This window comes from Cucumis melo, chromosome 4, assembly GCF_025177605.1.
Source record: "Cucumis melo cultivar AY chromosome 4, USDA_Cmelo_AY_1.0, whole genome shotgun sequence".
In the NCBI taxonomy this organism is placed as follows: Eukaryota; Viridiplantae; Streptophyta; class Magnoliopsida; order Cucurbitales; family Cucurbitaceae; genus Cucumis; species Cucumis melo.
The window spans coordinates 26320869-26340657 of record NC_066860.1 but is presented as its reverse complement, the minus strand read 5'-3'; the positions used below and the strand labels follow the sequence as shown (position 1 = coordinate 26340657).

The following is a 19789-nucleotide window of genomic DNA, read 5'->3' as shown; positions in this document are numbered from 1 at the left end:
TATGTCTAAAACCAAACAAGTGGAAATCAATGTTAATTAGGGATAAAATGACATCGTAGGGGTATGAACACAAAATCTCTTGGACCACCTACTTTGATACCATGTTAAATCATTGATTGATACAAAAAATTTAGCTTATACTTATGAGTGGAGATAGATTTAATATTATATTATCTAACAATTTGAACAATGGTTCTAAGAAACTTTATAACAAATATAGGATACAAAATACCACCTCACACTTGAACGCTCTAATAGTTGCAGACCCATCAAGAGTCTCAGTGAAAGAGGAATATATGGGAGATCGTGAAACACTATCGAGCCGCCTCAACTCCCGAGCTGTGGCCCTGTAAAAGAACTGCAAAGATATTAATAGCAAAACATTAGTAGAAATATAGCTTTAAGAATATAGAGAACATAAACTTGCAATTTCTACTACTGTTGATATATTAATAACGAACATCCAATATACCAATGATATCAACATTCATTTGCAAATTTCTACTGATGTTTTGCCACTTTTGCAAGTGCCTTTGAAAGTATAGAGAACATAAATTCCAATGAGCATTCCAATTGATTTTTTTTCCATTAAAGCATTGTACTTAACAAAAATAAAATCTGTGTCAATCAATTTATTCTGATTTCTTGTGTAATTAATTATCTAACCTCTTTAACCTCTCTCTTTTGCAATATGCCTTTCTTAACTCGATATTGTAATTTAACAGTAAATTTGAGATTGATTGTCAAAGATTGTGGTTTAATTCTATCGTGCTCCTTACTATGCTCCACAATTTTGTTGGTTAGAAGTTTATTTTATTTTGGCTTGAAGCAGTCCGAGAACTCATGGAAAGTTCAAGTTTGTGGATTGGTTTGGTCCGGTTATCCAAGCTCTCTTATTTCATCTTGAGTTTAAGTTCAAAGGTCTTGTTGGTTGGTGATTTTCTTCCGGGCTGCTGTCCTCAAAAGCTTGATCAAGTCCATCTTGGAAGATTAACGTTGGATGCTTTGGGATGCTGTCTTAAGTTCATAGTTTTGTTTTCAACTGTAATCTGTATTGTATTGTTATCTATATTTTTTGAAACAGAAACGAGCGCCTTTATTAATAATAATAAAAGAGAATGCTAAAGTACAAAAGTATTATACTAAGAGCAAAAGGACGAAGGGAAAATACAGGCTAAAACTGAAACAACCACAAACATAAAAACAAGGTATACCCAGGCAACATAAAATGATGACAACCTAAAACAACCACAAACATAAAAACAACGAGCTGATCAAAGAAAATGAAATTCGAAGAATGCTAGTTACATAACCAAACTCAAATGCTTTCTCAAAAAGAGCCCACTTGAAGCTGAAGTCTTGCACACCAAAATCTTCAAAATGAAAGGAGAAAGCCAACACCAAGAAGAGCAACGAGCTGCTTCAAGATTATCTTGCCAATGCAAACCTTTGCCCGAAGGATCGCGATGAAGTCTTCCAATCCACAGTTTTGATAACAAAGCTTCGGCAGCAATGGTTCAGGGAAGAAATAGCCATAGGACCCAATAATCAGCAAAAAATTTGCCCATCCCCAAAAGGTAACCCCAGCAGTTGCTCTTGATTTGCAGGCATGAAGTCGAGGACCAAATACACAAAATTAACTTTTAAACTAGTGACAGCAATTGGTGACACTTTGCTCCCTCACTCACGTGAAGAAAATTCTTGGAAAAGTAAAATTTGTTTCGCCAGCTAGGGAAGATTGCATTCAGCAGCTGAAGAATCAAACTAGAATAATTTCACAATCAGCAACTATTGACCTTAGATGATCTGGAATTTTGCAAGACTCGAGGGTGAGTAGCAGAGGTCAAATTTTCAACTTTCAGTTCTTCCTCACAATGAAGCAGGCCATTAAGATCTCTAGAGGCTCAAATTGTCTCTACCTATCAAGCTCAGTACCAAAATGCTCCGCTTCCTCACTACTTACGCTGAAAGGAGAATCGAATGTAGACTCGCCCTTCTTTCTAGAGGGAATGATTGGGGTATTGCTCGGAGAACCCCTCAAGAAAAAACGAGTGCTTAAACTGTGCAGGTTGATAAGAATGTGAATCTGACTTGGAAGAAAGGGCTGGAACTTGTATTTGGGCACAACTAACTTCCAAGAAGTCGGGGTTCAAATCTGAAATTAACTTGGCCTTGGAGATTTTCTTTTTTGAAATTTCCTTTGCTCTCTTTCTTCTAACAAAGTGCTTTGGGAACAGTTTGAAGCTGTATTGTTCTTACTTTTCTGATTACTTCGTTGTTTGGTCTTGTATGCTTCTTCTGGAAATGGTGTGGTTACTTTTGGGGTTGTCCGTTCTGTTTCTGTTAATTTGAACATTTTTTCTTTTCATTTTATGAATGAAAAGTTCGTCTCCATTTAAAATAAAAATAAAATAAAAAAAACTCTTCCCTCTCACAATTCGCATTTCTGAAGATTCCCTAAATAAAAAAATTAAAATTAAAAATCATAATATAAATAAATAAAACGTAGATTTATCATATCTTTCCTCCTTGATGCTTTTCCCAAATTTGAATGAATTAGTATGTGGACCCTAGATCCTTTGGAGGCTAGACCCTTGTAAGTCTCTTTTTATTAACCATATTGCCCATCCTACTTTTTTCTCCTTTGCAAGCTTTAGAAGGCCAAATCTCCAAGAGGATTAGATTTCTCTTAATTAGTCATCCGAGGTAGGTTGGACAACATGGACATTGTGTTAGACCTCCTCCTATTAAGTTTGTATGTAAGAGAAGAAATAAAAAATAAAATACTGTTAGTAGGTTAGGCAGTTAGGAGTTTGTTAGAATCAATCGATAATGGGGTTAGTATAAATACGGTTAGAAAGGTGGGAATGAGGACGAGAAAATTGAGTAAGAAATGACTGTTGATTCTAGAGAAGAACGACAGAGATTGTAACAATTCTATACTGAAATATAGTCAATTTCATACCAAGGGTGGAGTTCCATCGTTTTGGTATCAGAGCCTTCGAAATCTGGGAAGCAAAATGGTGCAAACAAGGATTGAATAGAGGCTGGAGCAGATCGATCAAGAAATTCTCGCAATGAAGAAAGAAATAATGTCCGCTTGAGCGCTTTCATTCAGCACAAGAGAAGAGTTCCCAAGAGTGGTATGAAGCGAGTGAACGAGAAGTTTCTTGCTCTTCTTCTATTCCGTCAAATCTCCCTCCGCCCGTGATAGTTTTTCTAAAAGATCAAAATTTTCGAGGCTTGATAAAAGATAAAAAGGCTTGAATCCAGCCTTGGCCTCATTCCGGCTTCCCGGGATGTCTCTCTCTCCGATTCCGTGGGGACAGTCCTTCTTCGCTTCTCCTTCATTCTTCATACCTTCCACTCTTGATCAGGTCTAGTGGACTCTTTCTCGCTGAATATCGATCCCTTTAAGCAGGAACGGCCTCTTCCCAGACCCTTGCTTCTCGTTCTCGACCAGTCACTGCTGATTTTCGTTCTTCTTCCCTGGTCCCCTGGACCCTCAAAATATAGAGTTTGAATGTAGGTTAATACGGTAATTATAAGGGGACAGGTATCAAAGAATTTGATTGACAAAAAAGAAGATTTCGAGTTTACAAATTAGGAGAAAGAAAGGCGCAAAGAATATTGCGTGAACTCATTAACGATAATGAAAGAAGCTCAAAATTAATCTGTTGTCGGCGATCGAATCAAGCCTAAACGAAATATCAAGAAATTTGGAGTTGATGCGACTGCAATCCGATAAACAACAACAGATGTTGTTATTAGTTATGGAATCGGTGACGCACGAATCCGTATCTACGAAAGGAAAAGAGAAAGAAGCGTCGACCAGCAAATCGACCGATACTGAAGGAATCGCCGAAAATGGCCGAAATGAAAGAAAATTCGAGAACGATGACATTACGACATACCGGAGAAAATTTTAAAAAGTTGAAATGTCGGTTTTCTCAGGCGAAGATCCCGATTCATGGCTATTCCGAGTTGAGAGGTACTTTCAAATTCACAAACTCACTGAATCCGAAAAAATGCTCGTTTCTACTATAAGTTTCGATGGCCCGGCCCTAAATTGGTACCAATCGCAAGAAGAAAGGGATAAGTTTCTTAGTTGGGCTAATTTGGAGGAAAGGTTGAAAATCCGCTTCAGATCGAGCAGAGATGGAACTCTGTTAGGTAAATTTCTCCGAATTAAGCAAGAAACAATTGTCGAAGAATACCGAAATCTATTTGATAAGCTGGTGGCGTCGCTATCTGAGGTACAAAAAGACGTAGTTGAAGACACCTTCATGAATGGGCTGCTGCCTTGGATTAGAGCAGAGGTTGCATTCTGTCGTCCGAAAGGATTATCAGAAATGATGCAAGTAGCTCAATTAGTCGAGAACAGAGAGATCATTCAAAACGAAGCGAAATTGAATAATACTTTTGGCGTGAAAAATTCTTCTCAATATCCAGCCGTAAATAAAAATGCGGTAGCAAACACTCGAACAGGAAACAAAGAGAATACTACCTTTCCCATTCGAACAGTAACTCTACAAAGCTCTAACGCTAATGAAGTTAAAAAAGAGACGAATTATCGAAGACTTCCCGATGCGGAATTCCAGGCGAGAAAAGAAAAAGGACTCTGTTTCCGTTGTAACGAAAAGTACTTAGCAAATTATAAGTGAAAGATGAAAGAATTACGTGAATTGAGGATGTTTGTAGTGGCTGGAGAAAATGAGGAATATGAAATAATCGAAGAAAAGGAACCAGCTGTAAAAGAGTTAACATCATTGGAGGTGAAGGAGAGTAATCAAACTGTAATAGAACTGTCAATCAATTCAGTGGTTGGGTTAAACGATCCGGACACAATGAAGGTAAAAGGAAGAATCAATAATAAGGAGATAATAGTGATGATCGATTGTGGAGCGACGCATAACTTCATCTCAAAAAAACTGGTTAAATCTCTCCCAATAACCATCAAGAAAACGGCTCACTATGGGGTAATCCTTGGTTCCGGTACAACAATACAAGGGAAGGGTGTTTGCGAATCAGTGGAAATTCAACTGGCTGATTTGAAGGTATGGGAAGACTTTTTGCCTCTTGAATTAGGAGTAGATGTCATTTTGGGAATGTAATGGTTGCACTCCCTAGGAGTGACTACTGTAGATTGGAAGAATTTTTTTCTTTCACTTGCAATGGTAAAAGTGTTTGTATCAAGGGTGATCCCAGCTTAACCAAAACCCGGATTAGTCTCAAAAGCATGTTCAAAACTTGGGATAATCAAGATGAAGGGTATTTGATCGAATGTAGAGCCATTGAGGTAAAAAGAGACAGAAAACAACAGATTGTTGAGAAACAAGAATCACCCTGGGCAACTAACTCAATACAAAACGTACTCAAAGGGTTTGATGATGTGTTTACTTGGCCGGAAAAACTGCCACCAAGGAGGGAAATTGAGCATCAAATTCACCTCAAAAAGGGTACTGACCCCATTAATGTTAGACCGTACAGATATAGTTTCCACCAAAAGACAGAAATGGAGAAATTAGTGAAAGAAATGCTGATGTTAGGGGTAATCCGCCCAAGTAAAAGTCCATTCTCCAGCCCGGTATTGCTTGTTAAAAAAAAGGATGGTAGTTGGAGATTTTGTGTAGACTACAGAGCAATCAATAATGTCACAATTCCGGACAAATTTCCAATACCAATTGTGGAAGAACTTTTTGATGAATTGAATGGAGCTAGCTTATTCTCCAAAATAGACCTTAAATCAGGGTATCATCAAATAAGAATGGTGGAGAAGGATATTCCGAAAATAGCATTTAGAACTCATGAGGGACACTATGAGTTCCTTGTCATGCCGTTTGGGTTGACTAATGCACCAGCCACCTTCCAAGCTTTAATGAATACTGTTTTCAAACCTTATTTGAGGAAGTTTGTTTTGGTGTTTTTCGATGACATATTAGTCTACAGCAAGAACGAAGATGATCATGTAGTTCATTTGGGGAAAGTCCTTTCTTCCTTAAGGGAACATTCATTACATGCCAATAAGAAGAAGTGCAGCTTTGCACAACTGAAGGTTGAGTATCTCGGACATATCATATCAGGAAAAGGAGTTGAGGTAGATCCTAAAAAGATTCGTTCTATTGCTGATTGGCCAACACCGACGAATGTTAGAGAAACCCGAGGGTTTCTTGGATTAATCGGCTATTATAGGCGCTTTGTTAAACATTATGGTTCTATACCGGCACCATTGACCCAGTTGCTCAAGAAAGGAGGTTTTGCATGGAATAAAGAGGCCGAGGAGGCATTTGAACAATTAAAGGGTGCCATGATCTCATTGCCGATATTAGCTCTCCCAAACTTTGAACAACCATTTGAAATAGAAACAGATGCTTCGGGAGTTAGAATAGGCGCGGTGTTGACACAGATGAACAAGCCTATTGCATTTTATAGTCATACATTGGCTATGAGGGATAGGGCAAAACCAGTTTATGAAAGAGAGCTCATGGCTGTAGTGCTTGCAGTCCAACGTTGGCATCCAAATCTCTTGGGAACGAAATTTGTGGTTAAAACTGATAAGAAATCATTGAAGTTCCTCTTAGAACAGAGAACAATTCAGCCACAATATCAGAAATGGGTAGCTAAGTTGCTCGGATATTCGTTTGAAGTGGTATATAAAGCCGGTTTAGAAAACAAGGCAGCTGACGCATTGTCAAGGAAACCTATGGAGATAATGAATTGTGGAATGTCGGCCCCTACCCTGGTGGATCTGACTACTATCAAAAAAGAAGTACAAAAGGATGAAATGTTACAGAAGACTATTACAACGGAGCAAACCGATACAACTAAGAAGAGTATTAAATTCTAAAAAAAAAAAGGTATGTGGCATTATAAGGATCGCTTGGTTTTGTCGAAGACTTCGAAATTAATCCCAACTATGCTACATACCTTTCACGACTTAGTAGTGAGAGGACATTTAGGATTTTTACGAACTTACAAGAGATTAGCAAGTGAATTATATTGGCCGGGGATGAAGAAAGATGTTCAGAAATACTGTGAACAATGTGTAGTTTGTCAACGAAACAAAACCGTGGCTTTATCTCCAGCTGGCCTCCTAACTCCTCTAGAAATTCCCCAGCAAGTTTGGAGCGACATCTCTATGGACTTTGTTGAAGGATTACCTAAGACTAAGGGATTTGAAGTGGTGTTAGTAGTGGTTGATCGGCTAAGTAAATACAATCACTTTGTACCGCTCAAACACCCCTATACAGCCAAAACAGTGGCAGAAGCATTTGTTAAAGAAATTGTTTGGCTGCATGGATTCCCCTCATTAATTGTCTCAGATAGAGATAGAGATAGAGTTTTTCTCAGCAATTTTTGGAAGGAGATGTTTAGACTAGCAGGAACAAAGTTGAATAAGAGTACCGCATACCATCCTCGGATGGCCAAACGGAAGTGGTAAACAGAGGGCTTGAGACCCATTTGCACTGTTTTTGTAATGAGAAGCCAAAGGAATGGGTATGGTGGTTACCGTGGACTAATTATTGGTACAATACTACCTTTCAACGCTCGTTAGGTGTGTCACCTTTTCAAGCGTTATATGGTCGGAAACCTCCATCATTGATATCATATGGGATCGGAGCTACATCTAATTCAACTTTGGCCAAACAACTAAGTGAAAGAGATACTGTTTTAGCTACCCTTCGAGATCATTTGTTGTTGGCACAGCAAAAAATGAAACAGTATGCTGATATGAAAAGAAGACAGGTGGAATACGATATAGGTGATTGGGTCTTTTTGAAGATAAGGCCATATAGACAACTTTCTTTGAGAAAGAAACGAAATGAAAAGTTATCCCCCAAGTTCTTTGGCCCCTTTGAGATTGTCGATAGGGTGGGAACAGTGGCATACAAGTTGAACTTACCAGCTACTACTTCGATACACCCTGTTTTTCATGTTTCGCAACTAAAGAAATTTGTGGGAGACAAAGCTGGGGTACATCCAACTATTCAATTTATCAATGAGAATTTGGAATGGCAAGCTCAGCCGAAGAGGCTGTGAAATGCCAAAAAAATAGTAAGGGGGATTGGGAAGTTCTAAGAAATGACTGTTGATTCTAGAGAAGAACAACAGAGATTGTAACAATTCTATACTAAAATATGGTCAATTTCATACCAAGGGTGGAGTTCCATCACATTGTCCAAAGACCCTTGTCCATAGTTTTAGGTCCCCATGAGTGTGTTGTCTTGTAAGAAAGTGGGCGGGAAGATTCAACTTGACATGAAAATTTGGGTAGTTTCTCCAATGGGCAATAGTCCAACATCAAATTGAAATTGTTGAGAAATAATGGACGATGTGTCCTTAGCCCTTCCTTTCCATGAGCTATCCATACGCATTTCAAAAAAATCCCTTTGGTAGTTTACACCAGGTGCACTCAGTACTCTTTCTTTGGCTAGTAAGTACCTTGCTTTGCTATTATTTGAAGAATCTAATTAGAGAAAAAGAAGAATTTCAAAGCAGCAGAAGGATGTTGAGAGAGTAAGTGTGGCTATATGACCACTTCCATTTCTTCACAGCTATCATTTATTTTATTTATTCTTAACAATTGGAGTCGGCCCCTATTCTAAATTTCAACTGAGGCTACTGTGCTTTGGCTGTTTATTTTTCACTTGTCCGTACTATAGCTATTTCTGTATCCCAAAAAATAGCACTATCTGTTTTACTAGTCAATGCAGACACTTCTATTAGAATAAGGCATTTTAAAAAATTAAAGACAGCCATCAAAATTAGTATCTGAATCCTGGTGTACACAGTAAATATGAAGCTGCAATAGTATTTCATGCATACCTGAAGCTTACTGTAGACATACCAGAATGGCAGTAACAACAACAGGAAGAATACCTGAACAAATATAGTGTTCAAACAATTTTTACCTAATAATAAATTTTTAGCGAAAAGGTCAAAATAGCAAGTTATAAGGAATCTAAACAAATTTGAAAGGCACCTGTACATATGATAGGACTACTGCAATTCCCAACAAGCCAACAAAATTTGCAAGGAGGATGTTGAGGATGAATGGAAGAGAATCGTCAATGGTATAGAGATCAGAAGACAGCCTGCAATAAGAAAATTATGTAAGGGATGGGGAGAAGAAAGGAGTTCTATGTTTCTCAATTTCCTCAACTAACCTATTCAGGATTCGCCCACCGGGTGTTTGATAAAAAAACTGGATACGTGCGTGAATAAGCTTATTCAATAAAGTATCATGCACCTTAACTGCAGCTTGTAAGCCACCAAATGCAAATGAGAATGCCCTCAGCAAAGTAAAGAATGAATTTATGATGCAAAAGATGCAAAGTGTAACCTGCAAAAATTTGCAAGGCATCAAAAAGAAAAATTAAATGTCAAAGGACCAAACTTTTTTTTTTTAAAAAAAAGGAAACAGCCTCTTTATTAATATATTAATAATGAGACAGAAGTACATTCTAATCAACTTATATGTAAGCGTACTTTAATGTGAGTTTGTGTGACATTCCAAATATTTATATAATATAATGGTTGGTTCAATTATATACAATCTAATCAACTTAAAAATTGGGTTAGATCCACCTTGAAGAGGTGGGTAGCCTTAACCATGTGTTAACAGGGTAGCCTTATATGTAAATCATATTTAAATGTGAGTTTGTGTGAAGTTCCACATATTTATACGAAAAATAGGGCACATAATCAAGTAATTGTAATCAAAGACCACCTAATTTGGGAGGATTGGATATAGAGTTTGAAGTAATAAAATATGGTGGGACCCACAATGCATTCTGTCACGGGGCAGAAGTCGGCTATTGATTTGCTCATTCCCACCATATATTTTGGCAAACATCAGTCATAAGTAATGAGGTGGGCCCCACAATTATGGATGCCCATTCCTTGATTACGATTACTGGAAAGCAAATGCGCCCTTATATCAATTGTGGAGGAACTACAGCTTGACATTTCTTCAATTTCAGTAATTAACAACAATTCTACGTTAGAATATTATTTGATCAAATTAAAATATATAATCTATGACATCCACATAAAGTGATGTACGAGCAATAACAGAGAAATATAAGTGGATTACTAGGTAAAAGGTTGTTGAACTGTCCATCTGACTTCTTCCTGTAGTATCAACCCAAAAAGAAAGCCAAAGATCATTCCCATTGCGTGAAGCTTGCATTAAAAATGCAGAAATGCATATAATGATTGCAATGAACCAACCACAAAATGCTGCATAATTCCTGGAATTATTCCACCAAATATTTCAAAAACTACTGAGACTAACAATAATTAATTAATTAATGATTAATAAAAAAGTTATCCTAAAAAACAACTTTAACAATTGCTTTCTGTTCACTGAAGTTGAATATGCTGTCAATGCTTACTCACTTGTATACACTAAGTTGAACTCTGCCCTCATTCCGCATCTCACCATCAACAGTCTCAGTTACTTCATTTGGAGCATTTGTGTCCTCTTTTTCGTCAAGGAAAGGTTTACAAGTTTCAGTTCTCTCAATTACTTGGCAGTCTTGTCTTTGAATACATTGGGTACTATCAAGTTCATTCAACGGGGTAAATGTAACATAAGATGAACCTGACAAGTTGGCTGGATTTCCAATCCACTTAACCTTTCCTCTATCCATTACAATAACCATATCAGCAGAATAGATTGCCTGTGGAAGATGGGGAAAAGTTCCTGAGGTAATCTAGGCAATAGATTTGTATGTGTTGATGTGCAATCCTGAGAATGTGTTGTGTTCTACACGTTCCAGATTAAAATTTTCAAATAGTTGTAGCAACTTTTATGATGAAATTATACAACCTTTTTGGTTTTATGCCAGCAAAAATTGAAATCGAAACATGCCTCTTATCCAGCACCATGAGCGAGGATATTGTTAGGTTGCCCACAAATAACACTAAGAACCCAACTTAAATGGCAAGAAAAACAGAGTGTTCTCTATATGTTTATTTATTTATATTGCCAAAATACAGTCATAAGCTTTAAATATGAAAGAACATTCAAAGATAGGAAATAACAAACAAATAACATACCAACAGTAGCCTGCTCTAGGGTACCCTCGGCTGCAGCAGCCGCCCTCACCAAGTTTTCTTATCCAAAATAAAACCTACCTACCCCATCCCAAAAGGTGCTATATATATAGGCTTTTTCCCACATTCTCTCTCCCTGGGCCCCACACGCACGATCCCTCACATTTTCTCTTTTTCCTCATTCTTGTCCAGCTGAATTACCTTTCTGTCCCTCCTCTTATATGTATGCAATATGGGAGGTCTTACAGATATTTCATTTAATTTAAAGCATACCACTTTCAACTTTTAAACTTAATTTGAATAAGAATAATAGATTTTTCCTTATTGGTAGTTGGTCTTAGAAGACTTTGTATTTGATTCATAATATAGAATAATAATATGACAAGAATTTTCCCCAATTTCAAGTGTATTTCATTTACTTATAGCTTATCCTTGTCCAAAATAAATTATATGAGCTGGTTTTCAAGTAAACAGTGAACAATTAAGGGAACAACCTGATGATTATGGGTGCTAAGTATGCGCGTTCTTTTCTGTGCCAAAGAACCCAAAATGGCATGGTGCAGTATCCAATCTGCAACTTGTGCATCCACGGCACTAAGAACATCATCGAGCATAATAATATCCAATCCATGATAAAGGGCCCTGTGAATTGCAAATGTGTAAATAACGTTTTATAATAGTAATAAAAAAGTCACTTTATTACAGATAAACTTTAAATTGGAGCATGTAGACACGCCAGAACCTTGCCATCGCTAATCGGGCCCTCTGGCCCCCAGATAAGTTGACCCCTCTTTCCCCAATATGAGCCATGTCCCCTCCAGGCATTAATGAAATATCAATATCTAGCGCACAAGCCCATAAAGTATCTTGATATCTGCTCAAAATGAGTTCAACAAGTTTATGAATCAAAAGCTTATAGATATGTTTTCAATTGAATGAAATAACTAAAGATATCCAAAATGATCTCATTCAAAGGGAATTCAAAAGATGTTTCTAATTTGCTATTAGAAAAGAAAATTTGTGTAACGCCCCGAGTTTAAGACGGGGACATAAATGAATTGAGATCACATCCAAATGAGAGAGATCCTGAGAATATGAAAGTATAGTTAAGAATGGGTTAAAAGAATTAAAAGTTACTACCTATACCAACAAGGTCCACCTTCCTTTTTGGTCGTTCAATTAAACAAACTCCAACGTTAAGCATGCTTAGCTTGGAGCAATTCTATGTTGGGTGACATTCTCAATAATTTCCTAGGAAACATGTGAGTGAGAACAAAGTATCATAAAAGGACCCATGTTGGTTTGTGGGGATAACTCACTCTTAGAAGCATTCAAGACAAATAAGGACAACGTAACCACGTTGTAGGGGATGCAATGCCAAAGCCATCAGAAGGGGATGGTCTCTTCTTTTCTTTTTTTTTTTTTTTTTTTTTTTTTGAGATTTTAGGGTTGACTCGCTGCCTTCCTAACAAGATTGATGACTGGTTGGAAGGCTTAGATTGTCCTATCTATGGTGGTAAAGGCAGAATCTTATGGAAATGTGCTACTCTCTCCCTCTTGTGGTGCTTATGGAATGAAAGAAATAGCATAACTTTCAAGATAACAGAAGAGAGAGAGCCATTAATAAGAAGAAGAAGAAGAAAAAAAGCAGGCTTCACAAGAGAATAGAAGCAGACAATTTTCTAAATTCCTGCACAGATTCACCTTTGAGAATCATAACCCTTCCCGAATAAAATGTTATCACGAATTGTTCCAGAAAGTATCCATGGGACCTACAGAGACAAAATGGAATTAATAAGAATCCTGTTACAAAACATAGGCATAGTAGGTCAGAAAAAAACCTGGGACACATATGCAATCGATCTGTTTGCATGTACAGAACCATGTAGAAGCTGCATTTCTCCCAAGATTGCACTCAATAAGGATGTTTTTCCTGAACCAACCTGAATCACATACCTTTAGAATAGATTGTGTGATGCAAGCCATGCAGTACACATAACATCGTAGATTTGATAAACAAATAACTAAACTGATGTGTAGATTTGTGTATAGTATATTTCCCTTAGTTAGAATTTCTCCTTTTCTTTTTAATTTTTGTGAGTGTCCGGGCCAACTTACACGCACCTCGACTTATCTCACGGGACAACCCACCTAACCCTACAACATTTGGGTATCAAGGTAACTCATAGGAAATTAATTACTAGATAGGTGGTCACCATGGATTGAACCAATGACCTCTCTGTTATTTATTGAGACTATGTCTCTTTTTTTACTACTAAGCCGACCCATGATGGTTCTTAGTCAAAATTTCTTTTGTATTATATTTATCGGGTCTTTTTTGAAAAATTAGAGAAAATTGAATATTTTTTCAAAGTCAACATGGTACCAGAGCATACAAAATAAAACCCTAGAAATTCAAAAATCCGAACCCTAGTTGCCGTCGTCGTCAACCACACTAGAGTCGAACGTCCACGTGCTCCCAAGTCTATGTGCCCAGATCCACACAACTCAAATCTATCCGTCAACCACGTCCAGTAATGCCCTGCCCATTCAGCGTCATTTTCAGCACAGATTATCTCAGATCCCATTGGCGACAAAATTGAATGCTGGCGTATTCTGAGGGAGGTCTGGAAACTTCAAACTTTCACTAGTCATAACATTGAGGGGTTTCCAACCATATTTATTCTCCCAAACTGGAATGTGATGTTCTTTCTTCCTCCGGAAGCTGGCCAAAACGTACATTCAACGACAAATAACCCTACCAAGGAACGAAACTTTAACAAACAAATGTCTCCATGCTCAACTTTCACTTCTTCCAAGAAAAATCTGTGAATCTGACTTTCACATAGTTTGTTCAAACTATCCTCTATCCATATCATCATTTGACAAGAAAAGAGGACTTTTTTATTCTTGTTCATGTCCTCCACGTAGGGTGTTGATTCTACAACTTTTGATTTAAATTGAACTTGGCAATAGAGGAAGAGGTGGACAGAAAGAACAATGAAGGAGATGATAGCAAGAGGTACAAAAGGTGAACAAAGAAGGAGGAGAAAAGGAAGTGCTTGAGAATAAGTAGGTGATAGGAGAGAGGAGAGAGCACTTCGGGGAGGGTTCCTATTTAGAGAAAATAAAGAGATTTATTATGATTACTTCCAAGAAAACAAAGAGATCAGAATTTTATCAATGAAAAGTTTTGGCTGTTGTCTCTTTCGTTTACATTATACTTTGAGCACTAGTCTCTTTTCATCTATTCAATTAAAGTTTTATTTCCTTTACAAAAAGGAAAAAAAAAACAAAATTAAAAAAAGTAATCGCAACCTATCCGCTTATTTTTTAGTTGATCAAAATTTTATATCATTTTAGAGCAAGAGTTCACGTGTTAAAAACCTTGTAATGTCGTTTCCTCCTCAATTAATAATATTTTTCGCTTCTTCATTCAGCCTTATACAATTTTCCACGTTTACAGTCAAGGGAGAATGTTAAAGTATTGATGTATCATACGACGTACGTTCTTGACCTATCAACTTAAGCTTTAAGGTTAGTTAGGATTCGACAAAAACATTAGTTATTTGAGTGGATAAGGATTCTCATGGGCGACTGTCTGGTGTTGAGTGCCTGTGCCACCACATGAGGCTCACTGGTGTACGCCCCTTAGTTTTCAACTGCCAAAATCTTGGATGTTGTCATTTTATCAAGAGGCAAAAACTTCAAGGCTCTAAGACAAATCTTGGTGACTGAGGCAAGGGAAAGTTGGGTGATTCTACTGGCCTTCGAAACAATGTCTACCAAAGGGGAGTCCTTGCCTTTAGATATAGGCTAGACTACATGGGTAAAGAAGACATCAAAATACTTGATCAGTAGAATTTCTTTAGCGGAGTCTTTAAACGGGCAAGAGAAAAAGATAGCAAAAAACTTTCTAACTACACTCAAAGACTAAATAAACAAACAATAAAAATAGTTACAAAAAGAACCCTACACCAAACTTATCATGAACTTTTCATAAAGCTTACCTCTCCAATCACGGCAACAAAGGAACCTTTGTAAATCTCCAGAGTCAGATTATTTAATAAAATATTGGGTTCTACCTCCTTGCTGCTGGACCAAGAACAACATGCATTAGACATGAAAACTGCGGTATCTTGAACTTCCTGGTCATTATTTATGGTTGGGGAAGGAGAAATATTTGCTCTATCTGGTTCAATGTTGTTCTCAATGCAAGATAGAAATCTCGTCAATCGTCTGAGAGAAATAACAGCCTGGCCATATATTTGAAACCCCAATTAGATACATATAATAAGAACTCATCAACTCAAAATTAAAATCAAGGAGCACTAAAACTTACATCAATCATTCCATTAATGACCCAAGGAAAGGAATTTAGAGGAGAAATTAAAGTGTTAAATAGGGCAAGACAGGTGAAAACCTGCACATTAAGGTTGGTAAAAAAAAGACAATAAATGCATATTCCTGGAAAAATCAACTATTAGGGAGAGTGCATAAAAAGAGTAATCAGGAATTATTCTATGAAATACAAAAAATATTCAACAAATACATAGGATATCATTTACTCGAAAAAGAAGATATAAAATATTAATAAAAAGAAGAAGAGATACCGTTGCAGCATCAAGTTGATATCCCATCAATGTGAAGAGTCCAAATGTGAACAAAGAAAACAGGGTTGGAGTAGTAGCCCAAAAGAATACGCACCATGCATCTAAGTACTTTCGCGTCTGGCAATGTAAATTAAAATGTCTGTCATATGATATACAGGCATTGTGCATAAATCTTGAACCCAGGTCAACAATGAAAAATTTATCTAGTCATACACTCAAATAGCTGACTTCTTGAGATCTTGTCTTCTTCAACCAATCACAAAAAAGCACCTCCCACCCATGTGTCTTCAAAGTGTAAATGTGAGTCAAAATTTCTCCCGTCCTCCTTATTCTATTAAAGAGTAACATAAATCATTAAAAGTAAACTCTATACAACGTATAAAACTTGAAGCTCTCTCATAATTCTTCGCTTAAATAGCTTCTCATTATTTAGCTAGATTATTATCCATAATGTGTAGGTATAAACATATATTGTCAGTTACAGTATGTGAAAGAAATTTTCTATTTTTTTAGGCAAAAAGACATCAGAGGATGAAAGACTAGATCATTTAAATTCTCTGCAACTTCTTGGTGTGCAGACCTTTGCAAATATTTTGTCGTTGATATTTCTTCTCATTTGAAAGTTATTCATTTAGAATAAGAGATATCTTTTCCAAGTTTCTGATGTTGGTAAGTGACAGAAATAGTGAAGTGATTGACCACCAATTCAGCATGTGCACAAGTGGTGTGAGGAAGGGGATTGGAGAATAGTAGGTTACTGGTCAGTTGGAAGCATCAACCCATGAGAAAATAGTGAGAATGGGCTTAGATTGAAACATATATACTTGATAATATTCTGATTCACGTCATGTTTTTGGGTCTCTTAACAATGCTGATATTCTGCAAAAGAATTCCCCTAACAAGTGCCTACTGCCTTCGGTTTGCCCTCTTTGTTTGAAGGCCAATGAGACTACTCCATCTCTTTTTGCTATGTCCCTTTTCATCCTTTTGCTGGAATAGACTCTTTTCCATTCTCAATATTGCTTGGGTTTTTTATGGATCCCTTTGTTCCTCGGTTCTTCAGCTTCTAGAGGGTCCATCGCTACCAAAGAAGTCTCGACTAAGATGGTCAAATCTGTCCTAACCTCTTCTTGCTGAATTGTGGTTGAGAGAAACCAGCAGATTTTTTCACGATAAGGAAAGACCAAGACCAGAAATTTTGCTTTCCAAGGAGCGTTTAATGCGGCAGCTTGGTGTTCTTTAAACAAGAGTTTGTGAATTAATCCATTCAAGACATATGTTTCAATTGGGCTGTCTTCCTCTCCCAACCAATCCTTTAGCCTTCGTTTTGGTGTCGTCACCTGCATCTCTCGGTCAGGGTTCCCTCCTCTACGACAGGCCTTCTTTGGAGCTTAGTTTTTTCATTTGGTTTTGTTTTCACAGTAGCTGTTTTGTTAGGCTCAGTTTTTCAGTACTGGTTTTGGTTCTGTTTTGTCTCTATTTCTCTCCATTTTTTCCTCTCTCTCGGCCCTCAGTATTTAAGCTGGACGCTGTTGATTATTATCTAGTACTTCGTTTGTTTGCTTCGTGTTTTAATTGGGATATGATGCTTTGGTGCTAAGGGGGTGTCAACCTAGTTGAGATGCCTGAGTGCACCTCCTGATCCCACGTACTTTTTGCTCTTTAGGCTTCTTTATTACACTCATTGTATCTCTCTTGTACTTGAGGTTGCGTTTGGGGGAGGGAAAGAGTTATGGGAAAAAGGATTATGATAATCCTAGTGTTATAATAATATGTGTTTGGGAGAAAGGTTATTATTGGTAGTATTATGGTTGTGTTTGGGGGAAGGAATATAAAAGATAATGTTATGATGGTATGTGTTTGGGAGAGGGATTATGATAGTAGTGTTATAGTAATATGTGTTTGGGGAAAAGGTTATGATTATAGTAATTTAAAAAACAATAATAAAATTTGGATTGGGTTATTTGGGTAGGGTAATAAAGAAGTTCGTCTCCACTTAAATAAATAAAAAAAAAAAAAAAAAAAAAAAAAAAGAGTGAGCGCCTAAATGTGAAAGTCAATTTTTGGATTAAAACGGGAAAGACTTTGTATTAAAGGGAATTTTATATGCTTATTAAGAATTTTTAGGCCATCACTCTTACTTCTTCCATTCACAAAATCCTTGGTAAGGTGTTTGGTCATAGACTGAAGTTTTTTTTAGAAACAACTGCATTCATGGAGAAAAGTAAAAGAATACAAGAGCAACAAAAAGTATGCCCACAAAACTCCTCTAAAGAAAGAATTTCCAACTAAGATACTACCTAGTGGATAAAAAACAAAAACAAGACTTTTCATTGAATTAAAATGAGTCTGCTGTTTAATGTTTAAAGTACATGAGAGCAAACAAAAATAGAACTTGCCAATAAAGACTAGAACCATAAAACTAAGCGAAGATTTAAATATTCAAAGAAGCATTAAGTGCATTCCAGTTATTTATGATCCTTTTAAAGCTCAACAGATTGATTTCATTCCTCCACCGACTTATAAGCTTTTGTATAATGGTCATCTAATGCCACATCTGTTTATATTGGCTCTTTGGTCAAGAGACAACAAGCTTTGTATAACATGTTGAGTTGTAGGCCTTAAAACTCGTAGATAGTAAATGTAATATGTTGACCGTTATTAATAAAATGCTTATTATAATTTCAATAAAGTGTTATTTATTATATTATTAGTTTTGTCAAAATAACCTAAATTCAACAAACTAACATCCTAAGTTGTTTGTGAGTTCTAAATTGTATGTAGAGACATATAGAGATCAATGTTCGAGATACAGCTTAAAGGGACTATAGTATAGGGATAAGGTTGGATACCTTGTCCTAGTAACACTATGAATATAGCTCACTTTGTATTTGATACAAATGTAATGATCCAACGCATTCGTGTAGGTGATATGCGAGTGAGAGTATTCTATGCAATGAGTTTGCATAAGACCGGACTATGAAATAGTAATCACTAGATGTAACTCCGTTAACTACTTAGGTTTCTATTTCAATAAGATGACCTAGGTAACTTAGTATTAATCCTGAGTGTCTTATGAGCTTCTGTTCACGAGGGATTGTCCTTTGATTTGTACGGATAAGAGTGGCCAGATTCCGACTCAATATGCTTATCATTTTAGGGACAAAACCGAGTGGGGAGCTGAGAACATAATCACACAAGATGGAATTCACTCGTTTCCAACTTAAGGGTAAGTAGTTGAGCATTTCAATACTTGAACAAATGCCCTACCCTCTCCACGGCACGACACGCGTTTTTGTTTATTGGTTAGACTATAAACAGGTTGTTCATTAGAGGAGCACTGATATTTAAGGAATAGAAGTAACCAAGGGGTAAAACAGTAATTTGACTCAGCTGATTTACGAATACTTGTGAAGGGCTAACTTACTGTTATTGGTCTATATCCATGGACATAGAAATTTATCTACAGCGAGAATAGTTCAGTTGTGAGTCTTTAGTAGAATGTACACATAGTTAATGAATATTGATTAATGTGGTTAATGAGTTTAGCAAGTTAATCTTATATCGTTGTAGCTTCCAATATGTTGGTCCATTGGGTCTCTTTCCTAATTCGTAAAGGTTTATATATATTTGTTATGATTTGAAATGTTCAAATTTACTTTGGGAATTAATATAATGTATGGTGATACATTATAATATAAAGTTATATTTTAATTAACTTTATTATATAAATTTAATTTTGGATATGATTCAAAATTAATCTATGTGAGAATAAAATATTAGAATGAGTTCAAATATTGATTTAATGTGAATTAGATTCACATTAAAACTATAGGATATCAGATAAATTTATATTTGAATATGACTTAAATTTGGATTAAATTAAATATAAGATATTTAATTTAGCAATTGATTAATTGGAGAATTAATTCATAGACTAGTTTAATTTTATTTAATTAAATTTGACTTGATTGAATTAATTAAATTAAAACTATAAGCTACGTAAGAGATATTAATTTAAATAAGATTTAAATGAATATTGATTAAATATGATTTAAATGAATATTGATTAAATATGATTTAATCAATTTTAATTTAATTTAGATTAATTAATT

At 36.3% G+C, this 19789-nt stretch overlaps 1 protein-coding gene across 5 annotated transcripts in view; it reads right to left on the bottom strand.

The window, feature by feature from the left end:
- The window catches only part of LOC103502816 (ABC transporter C family member 13), a 53909-nt gene that overhangs the window by 12775 nt on the left and 21345 nt on the right, over positions 1-19789 (bottom strand). For 3 of the 5 annotated variants that reach the window (XM_051083775.1, XM_008466916.3, XM_017047852.2), the window contains exons 15-28: positions 15888-16005; positions 15675-15791; positions 15404-15484; positions 15072-15317; positions 12903-13004; positions 12766-12833; positions 11804-11935; positions 11556-11703; positions 10402-10685; positions 10097-10253; positions 9168-9343; positions 8984-9095; positions 8827-8880; positions 236-358 (exon numbers count right to left, since the gene is read on the bottom strand). In XM_051083775.1, coding sequence (XP_050939732.1) covers positions 236-358; positions 8827-8880; positions 8984-9095; positions 9168-9343; positions 10097-10253; positions 10402-10685; positions 11556-11703; positions 11804-11935; positions 12766-12833; positions 12903-13004; positions 15072-15317; positions 15404-15484; positions 15675-15791; positions 15888-16005 — 1918 coding nt within the window. The remainder of the gene's footprint in view (positions 1-235; positions 359-8826; positions 8881-8983; positions 9096-9167; positions 9344-10096; positions 10254-10401; positions 10686-11555; positions 11704-11803; positions 11936-12765; positions 12834-12902; positions 13005-15071; positions 15318-15403; positions 15485-15674; positions 15792-15887; positions 16006-19789) is intronic. The other 2 variants (XM_008466920.3, XM_008466919.3) reach the window with 2 other exon arrangements.